The sequence below is a fragment of the Pseudorca crassidens genome, chromosome 6 (assembly GCF_039906515.1).
Source record: "Pseudorca crassidens isolate mPseCra1 chromosome 6, mPseCra1.hap1, whole genome shotgun sequence".
NCBI lineage: Eukaryota > Metazoa > Chordata > Mammalia > Artiodactyla > Delphinidae > Pseudorca > Pseudorca crassidens.
The window spans coordinates 46918847-46936072 of NC_090301.1; the positions used below are offsets into that span (position 1 = coordinate 46918847).

At 36.8% G+C, this 17226-nt stretch overlaps 1 protein-coding gene across 1 annotated transcript in view; it reads right to left on the reverse strand.

Moving 5' to 3' along the window:
• Positions 1-1403: 1403 nt before the first annotated feature.
• Positions 1404-17226, reverse strand: part of FAM171B (family with sequence similarity 171 member B) — a 65745-nt gene continuing 49922 nt past the window's right edge. Inside the window, exons 5-8 of the mRNA XM_067741267.1 lie at positions 15006-15176; positions 11720-11836; positions 6280-6403; positions 1404-6035 (exon numbers count right to left, since the gene is read on the reverse strand). Of these exons, the coding sequence (XP_067597368.1) occupies positions 4691-6035; positions 6280-6403; positions 11720-11836; positions 15006-15176 (1757 nt within the window). The 3' untranslated portion in view covers positions 1404-4690. The remainder of the gene's footprint in view (positions 6036-6279; positions 6404-11719; positions 11837-15005; positions 15177-17226) is intronic.

The window sequence follows — 17226 nt, forward strand, 5'->3', positions numbered from 1 at the left end:
TGTGGCTCGTGGGCTCTAGAGTGCAGGCTCAGTAGTTGTGGCTCATGGGCTTAGTTGCTCCGCGGCATGTGGGATCTTCCTGGATCAGGGCTCGAACCTGTGTCCCCTGCATTGGCAGGCGGATTCTTAACCACTGCGCCACCAGGGAAGCCCAAAAAGTATTTATTTTGATGGAGAAAACATATCCAAATCTAAGATAATAGGGCTGATTTTGCAAAAGAAATTAACTCCATTTATTTAGAGAGAGCTTACTGTTGGAATCAAGCTATCTCACTGTAGCTTATGATAAAGAAATCCACCTATAAAAAGGCCAAAAGATGATTTTATGAAGTCTAGATAAAGCAACACTACCATATAGTTTAACATTTTTCCAGCATGTAGTTCAAAGGAAGGGTCCCTGATTAGCTGTCACAATTATCAAGAACTGATGAGTGAAGACTTTTGATAAACTTTTAAAAATACCTACTAACTCCATTCACTTTTTTTCCTGTAGTTCCTACATATCCGTCTTCCCATATTAATTTCCCTTGAGAATGTGATGAACAGTTCATGAACTTCAGTCTGTTTGGAAGCTAAATTTCTGATTGTGATTTATGAAATCTCTTTTCTGTTACAACCAATTCCATGTGAGGTTGGGTCCTGCATGATTCTTCCAGGGGCTACATCATTTCTATTAAGACTCCACACTCTCCTAGATGGAGACCAGGCCCTGAAAAAGGTGGCCATAGCCTGGCTTGCACTTGGGGATCCAAGCGGAAGTGTCTATTTCAACACCAGTGTTGAGGGTCATAATCTCCACTGTGTTTGTGAGTAGATTCAGAGCCCAATTCCCATTAGAACTGACCACAGGTATTTCTAGTACCATATTTATTTAAGTTGTACAAAATGTCTAAAAACATGAAGTCAGGATAATCATTCTAAAAGATCTAAAGCCCCAAAATACAGACTGCATGAACTTGGGCATTGTTCAATTAACTGAGCAGAAAGCGTCTTGAAGGAGATCTAACTCTCTAAGTGTAAACAGCCTTTGTGTCATCATTTAGTCTTTGGTTTAAAGTCAAAAGAAATTTTTTTGCAGGGGCTGTGGGAGGGTGTATTGTATCATTTCTCCTTTAGAATATAAAACTGCAACTACCTAAATATCTATCAGATTATCTTGAAAAGTATTCTCATTGAATGGAAAAATAATGTCTATACTCAGCTTTAGTAGTAAAAATGTGAACCTTGGAGAACGTGAAATACAAAGAGAAATCAAGTTCATTATATAAACAAAGGGTATTCAAATATGTTTATTTTACTATAGGGAGTGTAATAAAGAAAAAATAATTGAATATCCGCTATATTAAACAACAGTTTGGGAAGGAATGTTTCATAGTTTACCCAAAATAAAACAATGCATCAAGTACATTTTTAGATTTATTTTATTATCTTTACTGAACTATGTTTAACATTTTTCAAATCTTCAGATTGTTAACAGTTTTCAGCAGTAAATATCCTAGTAATGGCACTAAGTACACTGAAATGTGAGATTCCTCTGATGAAAAAATACAAAAGATAGAAACACTTGGAAACAAGAGAGCAAAATGTCAACTCTAGGTCTGAGATGGAAATTAACATAGTCAAATTCTTTACAACTCTAGTACATGGAGAAATGAGTACTTCATTCCCTATAAATGAATACGTAACTTTGAGCTTCACCTTCCTGGGAAGTTTTGAGGGACACAATTTGACCCACAGACCCCTAAAACTCTATACTATGTATTGATACCAGAGGATTCAAACACATAGAAAGTGATCTGAAAATGACTGCCAAAGCAAAGAAGTGCTTTTATTCCTCAATACTGGTGACCTTCGTGCTATACTGTGTATTATAAAAGGGCGTAATCCCTATACAACTGCATTAATGTCATAAAAATGGATTTTATAAATTCAAGAGCATAATATGTATTCAAAAATACATATAGCTGTGCTTTAGTAAATGAACCCATCAGTTAATTAAGGGATAATTTTGCCTTTAAGATATATCCAAAGTATATATAAAGGATCCACAGATGTTAACATTTGTGACCAAAATTCTCAAGGTTTTCATTTGCAAAAAACTGTTGGTTTTCAATTTAAAAATTTTAAGAAAGTTGTGAATATTGCAGGTTTATTATCACTTGGGTTAAGAAAAAGTAGATGGCTTCAGCTTTTTAACAGGAAATCTGTGTACTCACATTTTGTTTGGATCATTAGAAAAGATAAATTGCCTATACTTCCCAATTGAGAACAGAATGTGCAGTGTATAAAAAAATAAGACTTTATTCTGAAACCAAAAACAGTATTTCTAGAAAAGCCCTTGGGGATACATCTTCTCATTTCCTTTACACAAGAATGAGTAAGTGGCATACCTGAATGGTATACCCTTATATCAATGTGTGTATTCCATTACCAAGATAAGAGATTAAACATTTTTAAGGGTGGGGAAAATATACACTTAAAATATTGAAGTGCAATATATTACTATATAGTTTCTAACTTCATTCCAACATAAACAATGTATCAATATAAACTGGATTCAAAAAATAATTAAACACACAAAGAGATGTCACTGGCATGCAAAATTCATTGTTCCAACGTGAAACACGAGGTCTATATTTTTAATTAATAAAAACGGCACATCTGTTTAATTTGGCTAACAGAAAGAAAATGCACATTTAAGAAAGATGTTATCATATCCTTCTAATAAAGCAAGTCTATATCAAAGGCACTTCAGCAGAGCACTAACTCCTTAACCTTTTCCAAATCATTTTCATTTATGCCGCTTTTGCTACATCTTTCTGTGTAAACCAATAAGAAGCCGCTTCTAATTTTGGACCTTATCACTCCCCCCTCCCCCAAAAAAAGTAAATCTAGGTATTATCCAAAACATTTATCTGTTTCATGGATTGGGGTAGAATATAGCAAACTTCTGCCTAGGTCTTAAATTCTTCGGGTTAATACAGAAAGGTAGGAGTGTTATATCTGACATGTTAGATGCTTCAGAAATGGTTGCAGGAAAAAACTGGCTGAAGTCTACTGTCTTGGGGAAAAAGCTGTTGCCTTTTGTTGTATATCTATATAATTTGACTGAAGCTAATGTGGCTAATTTTAGTTCTTTCAACTTGTTTATGTGCCTTGGGTCTCTATGTTGCTTCCAAGTTAATTAGTAGGGCATGAGAAATAAAGCAGTTTAGTTTCATTTTTTCCCCAGGGGAAAGGGGAAGCTGCTTCAGACATCTGTCTTTATGGAAATTAAGAAAAATGGGATGAGCTGATTTTAATTAACAAAGAGCTTCATTTTTAGGACATAGGAATGATAATTTGGAGTTGAAAACACATAATTAAAAAGAGCTGTTGAATGTGTTCACACTGAATTCTTTGCTATGATGAAAAGAATATGAATATATGACTTCCAAACTTGGAAAAAATGTTATATAACTTAAAGCATTTAAGTGATTTAAGAAAAATCTTTTACTTTTCCCATGAAATTGAAACTGTTTTTCCCAAACATTTTTTATGAATGTCAACTGAAGAAAAAGATCTGGATATACACCTACTATCATGAAGGTATTTTTGAGTCTCTCTCAGGGAAATGGCATTTTTTTTTCTGCTTGACATTTCAGAAAATATTGAAATATTTACTTCCTTTAGCTCCATATATTTTAATTTTGAGTGTTCATAAGAAACTTTCAATTCATTGATTTTTTAAATCAAGTTTAATAGTGTTTAAGTGACTAAATTTTTTTAAATAGAAGAAATACCTTAAAACTGATTTTAGCCTACATGTATCAGTGAGTCTTAAACTAAAAATTGGGGAGGGGGAGGAATGTTTGGGTTTTTTTTTTTTTTTTAGATTGGTAAAAAGTTTTCCTTGACAGCTAAGCTCACTTCACTTTTGGTGATGGGGAAGGGGGTAAGAAATTTTTAAATAAAAATTCAGTATCAGGGCATTCATTTCTCAGATTTCTAAATAAACTAACAACACCTTTTTATTCTGTGACGTTGTATCCAAAAACAACCAAAGAGCTGGCATTTCCCTCTCTAACAACCAAGTAGCTTCTTGCCCATCTTATGTGAGTATGGAATTTACTTTTGGGTTGATAACAATACACATGCTGTTTAAAAAAAGAAAGAAAATGAGGTTTGGCCTTTGAACTCTAGAATAACATCAATCCAGAATATTTATCAAGTTATTTTCAAGTATAGGCAGTGGAGAACATAATAGTAACATTTCACAAGAATATGATGCCTGAAGAATACAGTTTCATTTCTAAACATTTCACAGGGTTGGTCATCAAAGCAGAAGGAACATTTTTGGAAGCAACTTTAGGAGTACACTTTTCACTGTTATTCTTCAGAGTCAGGACTCAACTTGCTGACTGAGCAACATTTTTGGATAACTAACATCTTGAAGCTATTTCACATTTTGAACTCTTGGATACTTCAAATTCATCACCCAAAAATAAATGAAAAGAATAGGCCAGAAAAAGCATTCCTTGGTATCTTTCTCTCACTACTGAATTACCATTTTACTATTTACTCTGCTTGAGACATGTCCAGGGACCATGAGATTGCTCAGTCTCAACTTCTGCAGAAGTTCATACGGCAGTTTACAACAACAAGCAAGAATAAACAGCACGAGACAGCAGAGACACAACCACTCTTGCTGTTAATTGATGGGAATCAGTGGGCGTTCCTCTCGCTTCTTCCAGATATTAGTCTTGCTATCTTTTTTGACTAGTGGTGGTCTTCCCCTTTTTTTAGTGGGGGATATATTGGCTTCAAAATCTTCAACGGTGCTTTTTCTTCCTGGGGACTCTTCCCCAGGGTGCTCCATGATAGCTCCACTCCCTCCATCTAGGAAGTGCCTTAAAGCTGGGTCCTCGGGGGAGCAGACAGTGGTTCCACTCTCACTACTGCTCAGGTCTAAATCTTCTAAGTAAAGGATCTTAGGCTGATGCATACTTTTGATGAACGTTTTTTCCCTCTCCAGTTTTCTACTTGAGTGGTGCTCATTCATGTCTACCCCAGAGTCCAGACTCGTGTCGTTGCTCTGGGCTCTCTTGCCCTTTTTCAGGTCTATGAAGGAATGCCTCACTTGTGCGACTGGCTTTCCATCAAGAGACACAAACCAGGCTCTGGGATGGGGGGAGGGCTTTCCTTTGGACAGTTCTAGGAGGGTCTGTTCTGAAATTCCTTGAAGCTCTGATGAAAAGGGAGTCATTACAACAGCTTCATTTAGTGTTCCAGGAACAGAAACAGATTCTAGTAGGCTGTTTGAATACCGGCTCCAATCTGCAGTTTGGGATGGCAAGCTCTGTTGACCTTCGAGTGGGATATTCTCTTCCCTGGCATCTGGTGGCTGTACATGAGAATGCACTGGCATTTTGGGCAATGTCTGCGTAAAGTTCTCTCTATTTACTGGTTCCATCAATTGGCCATAGACTAACTGTCCCTTTCTTGGCAAAGTAGCTGACTTAGCAGTATGTAACTGCTCTGGAGTGGAGAAGAGGTCAGATGTCTGAAGGATGGCAATGGGCTGGCTGTAGATATGCATAAGCTGTTCTGGAATGTGAGAATGCCCATACACATCTTCACTACCTGTGAGATACCTCTTTTCCTCTTGAGCATCACCTAGAGATGAAGATATATTGTTGTTAATATGTTTAGGTTGTTTGGACCCTACATTGGGCTCCAAAGACTGAGCTGGGTTTCTTGAGTAATTATTTTGATTGACTGACAGAAATGAAACATCTTCATTGTAGATTTTTAAACTGTCCCGAGTTTTTACCATGGAAACTCTTTCTTCTGCTTCTACCTTTGATGGTTCCTTTTTCTGAGGGTTGTACGAGGAGCTTTTGGCACTGAATAACTGTGACTTGTCCTCGGTTTTTAATGCAACTTTGACTGAACTGATGTGATTTATGTGAGTTGTTGAAGTTGTCTGGTCTCTCTTGAGGACCTCAAGTTTAGTGATATTTCTTTCTCTTTTCTGTGGAGTACCACACTTATCCCTAGAGTAGAAGAGAAGGCAAAGAAATGTTTAAAACTTATCTAGAAGGTTTCATTTAAAAAAATCGTCTCATAATATGTTTATTAATATATGCAATGCTACTCTAAGAATATATCCATTTTTATTTTAATCTACATATTTTAAAGATCAAACCATTGATTTCTACTAACATTGTAATACACAGAACTGACATGATACTATAGTCTGATAGTTTCTGTGTTCATACACATTAATACTGTTCTTACCTGCAATAACAAAGAAGTACAGCAAAAAATCCAATGACAATAACTATTGTTCCTCCTAATATGGCTGAAAGAAACACTGTGTGGTAGGCAGTTATGTCCTTTGAATCTCCATTTATACCTGACCCTAAATGGTTCAAAATAAACAAAGAGAAAATATATTATTTTAGGTCAAATTTTCAATGTCCTATCTTGGGCAAGGCAGACTAAATATGTGTATACACAGTTGTATTTATTTGCTCCCCTCCCATGGCAGGCTTCTTTGTGGGTGGAGATTACTTTCCCTACCCTCTTTGGGCTTAATCAATTGACTTGCTCTGCCCAGTGAAATGTGAGCATCTTAAATGAGGCCGCCTGAATGGCCTGTCCTCTTGCTAAGGCCCTCTATTATGTGAATAGTATATCCCAAAGTTTTGCTATTCCTTCAACCTAGGTTCTGGAACGAGAAAAAATGTTGAGCTGAACCAAGCCAAGCCCAACAGTCATGAAGTGAAAGCAACAAACAAGTGTTTGCTATCGTTAGCTGCTGAGATAACAGGTTTATTTGTTACTTATGGCTGAGTATTGCAGACAGTGGCAGCGAGATGCTGAAGTGCTGCTATGACAAAACCTAAAATGTGTGACACTGGCTTCCAAGCCAGGCAGTGAGGAAACTGTTGCAGGAGGCAATAAAAATGGTGGCCCAAGCCATGTGGTAGCAAAATATTTGCTGGAATAAACTGGGAGAAAATATTTCTAACGAGAGCTTTGTGCAAAGAGGTTTTGAGATAGAATGTAGTGAGTGTTGACTATGATTAGCTGCATTTGATTAAAAAAGAAATTTTAAAGATAAATCCAAAAAGAATTTGCCAAAGTAAGCAGGGATGAAAAGGACCAAAGAGAATGCAAAAACTGGGGGACCTGAAGAATTAAAAGTTGCAACTTTTAATTGCAGGCTGGACTCCAGAACAAGATGACGCTATGATCCCAGCAAGCTAAGCCCAGCAGCGGCACAGGTGAGCCATTATTCTTCTTCATGAGCACATATATACAATGAGCACACATATACAGTGCTGTTGTAATTAGCTTAACTGCGGTAAAAGCAGACTAAGCACTGGGATGATCAGGGCAGGCTATGAATATTCTGCATGAAAATAAATGCAACTTATCTTGAGGTAATGTTTCAACGTCACTAAGACCCAATTTTGCTCAAAAATGTATATAACAACAACTCCACAGATCAGTATCAACTGGATTTTAATATGTATTCAAGGTGATGAGACACCCGATTTTCTGGTCATCTTGACCATGAGAAGATGTCCAGCGTGACGCTTTCAGCTTCACCAAGGACACTGGAAAGACTAAGGATCATGAGGCCTTTAGATCCTTTAACTTTTGCATCATCTAAGTTGATTAAAGTAATAGTAATATTAAAGGATTTGGAGAAGCAGTGTTGTGGTTATGCATTCAGACTTTAGAGCCAGAATGCCTGAACTGGAATCCTGGCCTCACCCTTTCTTCCTGTGAGGTATTGGGCAGGCTTCATTTACTTGTGTCTCAGTCCATAACTGTCATACCTCACCCACGTGGGTTGTTACGAAGATTAAATGGGTCAATACGTATAAATATTTACGACAGTGCTTAGCATGTGATAAGCACTCAGTAAGTGTTAGCTATATTATACCACTGTTGTTAAATGAAACATCAAGGTTATAGAAGAACAGGCACTTCAGTATTGACCATGCTTTCCTATATGGTAACTGATAATAAAATGTTTATCATATTGAATAGGCAACCAAGCACAGCATCGCACAATATGAAATTTCTTCAAACAAAAAAGAGATAAGAGTAACAATTCTACCTACAGATTCTTATTCAGGAACCAGAGCTGCAACAAAGTTCGGCTATTCACTGGGTGAAATTCAACTTCTTCTCCAAAAGAATATTGAATATATATTTCCACAATAGAGTAATGCTAACAATTTTCACTCCACAGAATTCCAACAGAACTCACTTTTGGAATTAAGAGGCTGACATTGTTGCATTTGTCCCAAATCTTATATGTATGACAATAGCAAAAAAGCATACATCTGCATGTGTGTGTGGGCGCACTGGGTGTATATGCGCATGCCCAAAAGGGGTTAGAAAGGTAGAAAATTACAATATATTTTCATTCAAATATACCTGAAAATGCATATTTAAAAAAAGTAATGGTACTTGTTTAATAAATTCTATACTCAGCCACCTACTTACCTGTAGCAATCTGTGAAAAACCAATTGATTTTAATTTCTTGCACTTAAACAGATTTCTAGAATTCCTTGAAAAAATATTAAGATTTACTTTAAAAACAGATTTAGTATATTATTAACCAAATTATAACTAAAGTAGCTCTAGCACACCAGACGCTAACTGGCCCATCATAGGACCAATTTTGAGTTTACTGTAACACTCGCATCCTAAAATGTTTAGGGACATTAGTGATCCTCATATCCAACTCCCGCAATTTAGAAAAGAGAAAACGAATACTCAGATGGGTAAGTACCTATTTCAAGCTTACCCTGTTAATTACTGTCAAAGCCAGAACTACAGTCAAGTTATCAAGTTATCCATATTTCTCATATGGATTTTTCAAAACCATCACTAGAAGGTATCTAATTCAAACTGAATGGGAATCCCACACTTCTGTGTTAGTACTCTGATTCACACAAAATCATTCCTGACATACAAGCTAAAACAAAACTTCCACCTATTTTAGAAAATTATTTCAGCTTTTAGAATTCATAGTCATCTTGTATAGATTGGTTGCTTCAGGTATATTTTCAGTGGAAAGCACACTTCTCTATAAAACTCAAGTGCCCCTTAGGTCATTTTTATTAGAAATGAAAGAACTTGGATTTAGCTGAAGTATTAAATATTGTTCTTTTTCATCTTTTCATCATTTTATAGTTGCAAATCTAGAATTGGATATGGTCAGATAGCTGGCAAGATTGCATGATATTTTGCACCATGAAAAACAAAAGTAATCACCCTCTGGTTTCTGAATAAATCTCATAAGCACTAAGTTCAAACAAAAACAGAACATCCTCTTGATCGTAATGGTTAATATTAATAGCTCATATTTCTTCTATTGAAATACTAAATTTTAGCTTCAATGAAAAAAAGTCTTGTTACCTTGCATGGTTTAAAATTCAAAGGTTGTCAAATGTAAAATGAAAATATCAAACTATTTTTAAAATTGCAGAAAAAAATCAAAGCCTAACAAAGTTAGCAGATAAATTGCTAACAAAGTTAGCAGATAAACTGCTACAGAGAAATGTATGTAAAATATCATCCACATCCTGGATCAGGGTGTGCACTGGGACTATTCCTGAACAGCATGAAATAGCCAGGTTGCAGCTGCCTTTCAGCTGGGAACCAAGACACTAGATAAACCAAAAGAATTTTCTCTGACACATGATTAAAGATGAAGGAATGACATACGCATTCGGCTTTCACACTTTCCCTAAACTTTACTAAAATGACACTGAAAGCTTTGTTTTGTTTTTTTTATATTATTTTATTTTTTTCATCTTGGAGTACACTTGCTTTACAATGCTGTGTTAGTTTCTGCTGTATAACAAAGTGAATCATCTATATGTATCCATATATCCCCATATCCCCTCCCTCTTGCATCTCCCTCCCACCCTCCCTATCCCACCCCTCTAGGTGGTCACAAAGAACCGAGCTGATCTCCCTGTGCTATGCAGCTGCTTCCCACTAGCTATCTACCTTACGTTTGGTAGCGTATATATGTCCATGCCTCTCTCTCGCTTTGTCACAGCTTACCCTTCCCCCTCCCTGTGTCCTCAAGTCCATTCTCTACGTCTGCATTCAGAACCTTTTTTTTTTTTTAGATTCCATATATGTGTGTTAGCATACAGTATTTGTTTTTCTCTTTCTGACTGACTTCACTCTGTATGACAGACTCTAGGTCCATCTGCCTTGCTACAAATAACTCAATTTTGTTTCTTTTTATGGCTGAGTAATATTCCATTGTATATATGTGCCACATCTTCTTTATCCATTCATCTGTCAGTGGACACTTAGGTTGCTTCCATGTCCTGGCTATTGTAAATAGAGCTGCAGTGAACATTGTGCTACATGACTCTTTTTGAATTATGGTTTTCTCAGGGTATATGCCCAGTAGTGGGATTGCTGGGTCGTATGGTAGTTCTATTTTTAGTTTTTTAAGGAACCTCCATACTGTTCTCCATAGTGGCTGTATCAATTTACATTCCCACCAACAGTGCAAGAGGGTTCCCTTTTCTCCACACCCTCTCCAGCATTTATTGTTTGTAGACTTTTTGATGATGTTTTGTTTTTATAAATAGACAAAAACCCATAGGTTAAGGCAGACTGAGATAAGAGACAAGAGCAACAAGATGCTGACTGCTGGAAAGTTGACTTAGCAGAGCTGGCAGCAGGGAAAGCCAAGAATTTATACCAGTGAACACCCAGATGCCCTAGAAAGTGGTAGCAGGTCCATGATGCAACCAGTCTACACTACAGTAGGTTAGAGTATTTCTTTTTTTAAGATGAATTAATGGATGAAACATGCAATGTTTGAGTATTTCGAGATAGAAATCCTACATCTTGAGTTGTGTTTAAGTACAAAGTAAATAGATAATTTGATACCATGTTAAATCTAGGAAAAATGAAATACTTATTTCTCCTAGAATATGAATAGGCCATTCCTAGCAGATAGCTCTTGGTTTTTGTCCACCTTCTGTGCATATGTCAGGCCACTCTCCATTTGAGCTATCACTTGTCTTATCTCGGAAACAGTCTGGGGACACTATTATTCAACAGCCCCTCCTCCTCCCCACCACAGCCCCACCAAGGAGAATGCTCATGACCTAAGTCTGGGCCCATCTAAATTCCACATCTCTAGAAAGATCAGGACCAGTATGAGGAAAGGACTGCAAAGGGTTAGTATCAGCTGTTATGAAGCAGCAGTCTTCTAAAGACAGTCAAGTAGGTCTGCTAACTAGGCCCTCTAAGATTCCTGCCTTTTATAATCTGCTTCTTCAGCTTTCCCTAGGATCCTGCAAACCCCCTATATCCTAACACATTTTTTTAATTATCTAAAATCTATTCCTGTTTTTTGCAACCAAAAACTCTAACTGATCTGGGTAGAATTTATTCATAAAAAGTAAACTAAGGAAATTCTTGATTTGAATACACTTCATACTTCAGATTCATCAGATATTACAGCTATAAAGGACCTTCGAGTTCATGGAATTTAATCTTTCTTGATACACATGGAAAAAATAAAATAAAGCTGAGATCAAGAGACTAAAAGCTTTTTCCAGTGTCATACAGTAAGTGGCAATGCTCAGAATAAAATAGGAATCTCCTAATATCAATTTCAGCATGACTATTTGGACTTTTTAAAATTTACTCTCTGTTTCATTTTTACCATACCTCTAGTTCCTGGAAGTGGAGCTGCTATCCAGTAGCCCAAATGAGGTGCCTCGTATGTCCAAATTAAATGATTGTTATATTCCTTGACCATTCCCCGGCCATGATTTACCCAAGCACCTACAAAGGAAGGCAAGTAAAAAATACTAATCAATTAGTTTATATATCTTTAATGCTGATAGGAGTTTGCTGATAGTCATGTATAGAATACTTTGCAAGACTTTTTCAAAGATTATGAAAACTGTGGCAATATATTATCATGGGATAATATATATATTACATCATAATACAGTACATATTATAATATATTAAATAGAATAATTTGATTTGTTAAGACTAAAGGAAATAAAATCAATACTAATAAACTAAGGATATAGATCTATTTAGGGAAATCATGACTCCAAATAATGTCTACATTGTGCATATTGAGATATGTCTTAATAAGAATGTGAGTAATTAAATCCACATTTATCAACAGGTGGTTGTTACCTATTCTGGGATTCTGATTAAACACTTATAGTCTATGTTTTATGGCCTTATTATTTATTAAATACTGTTTTGTTCTAGTACTGCTGGCATAGCTCTTTTAGAGCTCAATTTTTTAAAACTTTAAAAAATGCTATTTGGATTCAATTAAATGTTATCCACAGAAAAAAGCATTCAGTAAAGCCAGTATCTTTTATGAAGTCCAGCATAACAAAGCTATTTATAAGTTTGGTGTATAGTTGTATTTGGTTTATTGATTCCTTGTAATGATGTATATCTATAACATGTAAAACAGTTTTTAATAAGGTAGACAAACTTGGAATTATCAGAATAAGTCAACCTACTGCTTTTTAAATAGTCACATTAAAACTAAGCATTACATATGTGACAAATTAATTCAAAAATTGTGCCACTGGAAGGTACATTAGAGACAAAAGCCTTTTTCAGGAGAAACAATCAGAAAGCAGAACTCAAAGCAGATATTCTTCTTTAAAGTGTCTTAAAACAATTCTCTCATTCAACAAATCAGGAAATTGAGGCCGGAATAAATTAAGTGATTTGTTCAAAATCACACTGCTGGTAAATGGACCAGAATCCAGGTCTTAGAGCTCTTAATCCAATGTTTAACAGTAGTATACCACTGTGACATTGTGATTTATAATAAGAAATATATATGTGGTTTTAATCCCCAGTCCTGGCACAGAGCTCCTAAAACCTCGGAATTTCCTATGTGATAAGGTCCAAAAAGGTGAAGAGTGTCTTTTGTTGTTCGTAACAAGCTGCTTTCAATGACACCTGAGTTTATGTTAATGAGATGAATTTTGGAAAGTCCCTGTGGATAGGAGGCTGGTTGCCAGAGGAGCCAACCACGTGATCAGAGAGTTGGACCTTTCATCCCCACCCCTACGCACCCCTGTAGAGGAGGAAGAGGGGCTGGAGCTTGAACTCAATCACCAGTGTTCAACGATTTAATCAAGCATGCCTACATAATAAGGCCTCCATAAAAATCCCTGAACTCCAGGGTTTAGAGAGCAGAGTTGGTGAACACGTGGAGGTGCTGGGAGGGTGGAGCACCCAGAGGAGAGAGCACTGAAGCTCCAGGCCCCTTCTCCCATACCCTGCCCTGTGCAGCTCCTCCATCTGGCTATTACCAAGTCGTACCCTTCTATAACAAACTGATAATCTAGTTGGTAAACTGTCTTCCTGTGTGCTGTTCTAGCAAGTTATCAAACTCGAGGAGAGGGTCATGGGAACCTCCAATTTATAGCCAGCTGGGCAGAAGCATGGGTGACAAGCTGGACTTGCAACTGGCCTCTTGAGTTGGGGGCTGCAGGACCGAGCCCTTAACCTGTAGGATCTGACACTAACTCCAGGTAGAGAGTGTCTAAATTGAATGAAATTTTAGGACACTTATTAGCTCGTGTTAAGAGTCCTGCTTGGTACAGAAAAAACACCCTCACATTTGGTGACCAGAAGTGAAGTTTTGAGTGTAGAATAGAGTTGAGAGAAGAAGAGTTTGTCCCTTACAACTACCATTGTTACTTATATAGTTTCCAGTCTTTCTTAAACAATAATATATCCATGTTTTTATCTTCTATAGTGAACATGTGTGTGTTTGTGCCTCACTACCTACCCTTCCAGTTACAGTGAAACCTCATTCCAAATCTCCTTTGAGGATCTACTGCTCCCTATTCTCAGTCCACATGACTAGTTTAGGGCTCCAATCCCAGTTCCAACACATGACTTAAGCCTAAGTAAATTTGTGCAATCTATTTGCGGACCACAAAGATTGGTTCCAAGATGGGCATGCAAACCCCATTCTACAAATGCAGTGAATCCAAGGGCTTAGGTAATAGCTACTAGGAAAAGAATTTCTCTTTCCGTTGGACTTTAACCTGGGTAGTATAAAGTGAGAGCACCTACAGCCTTCTTGATACTCAGAAGGGAAATCCTATTCCAGAAAGGTATTAACACAGGAAACAGATGAGAAAGAAATCAAGTCCTGCAAAACTGTCTAGGTTGTGTAACATGACTTAACCCAAGACAGTTCTACCCCTGGACCCAGTTTTGGACTGATCATCTTTTCTTATTTTTGTTTTTTGGTAAAGATTCCCACCTTATTTACATGGAAACACAAGAAAACCGAGAGAAGCAGAAGGGAAAAAAGTGCATCCAGCTGCTATTTAGGAGGCTAAACTCAGGGAACAAAATTGGTACGAAAGATTTTTTTTTGGAGAATAATCTCTCTACTCTCTCTCTCTCTCCCTCTCTCTCTCTCTCTATAAATATAATACACATACATATATACACACACATACATATAAAAAACAGTGTTATTTTCATGAAATTAGCATATATTTATCAATTGCTTTAGCCAAGCTTTTATATATAACTTCATATTTCCTATCAAAACAAAAATAAACTCATAAGAGCAGAAATAATTTTAAAAATTTTATTTATGCTCAAAATATAAAAACATGGGAATGTGAGTAAATAATGCTATCTTAAAATGTAACAGTGATATCCTTTTCCCCACAATTGTATTATATTAATCAAAGTAGGGTCACTTTTCGTCATTAACAAAGTGCTTAAAATTATAATATTACTGATTTAGTACTCTACTAAAGATAAAACATTCAAATATAAATATTTTAATGTTTTAAATAATGCATATTAAAATTTAATATTGTGTATAAAATATAGAAAGTTTGTCAATTATACCTCAATAAAGATGAAATTTTTAAATAAAAATATAGAAACATATTTCTAAAATATTGAGAACCTTTTCACCTAGCTCACATACCTGTGTTCATATCAAATGTCCAGGCAGGTATGTGATCCCCTGCACTTATACCATTTGTACGTAGAAGTGGGAGAGAAATTTGAATAGAGCCATCCACCTTTAATTCTTTTCCTCCAGAATATATTTTCACACATATTGCTGCAAGAGGAGTCAGTTCATTGCCTTCAAAACCTAAAAACAAGACAGTTCATTAAAATCATATGTAAAACACAAACTGTAGTTGTGTATTAACAACAGACTAATATAGGCCTAAAATATCTAGCTCCTCTATTTCACCCAGGGTTACCCATTTTAATATCAAATAGATACTGGATTCTACTTAAGGATTTTTAAAGTATATAATATATCATAAATAAATGCTATACTTATGTAACATTGACAAATCAGTATGAGCCTAAAGATCAAATTCTGAGTCCTCTGATTTAAGGTCACTGGAATCTAATTCAATGTTTTTAAAAACCTACAAAACCAACAGGAAGGCTGCCTCTTTGAGGGGGAGACATTTGAGCAGTGGCCAAATGAGAAGGTGCCATCCATGCAGAGACCTCAGAGAAGAGCCTTCCAGGCAGAAGAAACCAGCATAAAGCTCCCAAATCGGAAGTGATCTTGGCATGTGTAAGAAAGAAAGAAGCCTGGAGGTCAGAGAGAGATGGAAATAGCATAGCGCCTTGGAGGCCATCGAAAGGAATCCTTATTATCGCTGCCACCATTAACCTTTGCAAACGTCCTGAAACTCTAACCATAAGGTAAGCAAAATAATGCCATACATATTCTGTAGACTAGTTGCACTGGTCAGTAATGCACTGTAAAAAGTACTATGTAATCTGTAAGTAATTATAATCTCTTCTATCAAACTATTTATAAAGCCAGCTGGCTTTCTTAACTCCACCCCTCAGTTCTATACAGTCGGTGGCTTCACATCGTGAATGCAGCTGAAACTGATGAAATCAGCATCCCACCATTTGGGATAAGGCCAACTCAAAGAAGAAAGAAAAAAGAGTCTGAAAAACAATGAGGAGGAAACTTTCACAAAGAATTTTCATACTCGTAGAGCTCTAGAACTGTACAATCCAGTAGAGTAGCCAGAAGCGCATGCAGCAATTTAAATTTAAATGAAATGAGCAATACAGTTTCTCAGTGCACTGGTTATGTGTCAAGAGCTCAACAGCCACATGTGACTCAGCAGCTACCAGACGGGGCAGAGCAGAACATTCCCATTTGTCAGCACAGCTCTAGAACTTTGAAAATGTTAGCAGCATTCTCAGGACAATTGAAATGTTTAATGAATAATCTCAAAAGCAGGGGGTAGAGGAACGCTGAAGGGCACAGCACATTATGACTCCTTCCCACTGAATCTAATGAGTGTTGTTCATAAAAACCCTCCAATGCACCATGAGCTTCATTTGCAATAGTGTATATATTGGTACCATTCTTGTGATGTTTTTATTTTGAAAGCATCCTGTAACTTACAACTGGAAAACTTTGGCAGGTATCTTAGATTGGCTTCCTCAAGAAGCAAACCCTGAAATAACAATATGGAGGAAGCACCCACCACTGAGGGAATGGAGGAGTAACACAGAAGAAGGAAGCCAACACAGGATGTGTTAATGAACAGGTGTGTATGCGTTATGTGTTCTTTATCTGTCATTGGTTGAGAGCTTGCCCCTTGTGAGGGCCAAGTCTGCATCCTGGACCAGGGAATGCCCTTAGGCAGAGTCGCAGTAGGAAACATAGGCTTGTAACAGAAGACAGGGTCATCTGGCTGGGGTATCAAAAGCATCAGCTACAGCAAGTTAGGAAAAAAAAGAAAAAAAAAGCCTATCTAACCATAACATCTATATGCTTATTACTCTAATTTCTGACTACTCCCCAAACGATATGGACCAAAAATTTGACTCAAGGGAAACCATAAAAATTACATATTGTCTGAGGTGATTTTAAAAAGAGTGGAATAAATAGAAGTTAAAAAAAAATAATTGCCAGGGGACGTTCAAGATGGCGGAGGAGTTAAGTAAGATGTGGAGATCACCTTCCTCCCCACAAATACATCAAAAATACATCTACATGTATGTAACAACTCGTACAGAACACCTACTGAATGCTGGCAGAAGACCTCAGACTTCCCAAAAGGCAAGAAACTGCCCACGTACCTGGCCGTGTAGCTAACAGGGTCTTGGTGATCTGTCCAGGTGTCAGGCCTGAGCCTCTGAGGTGGGAGAGC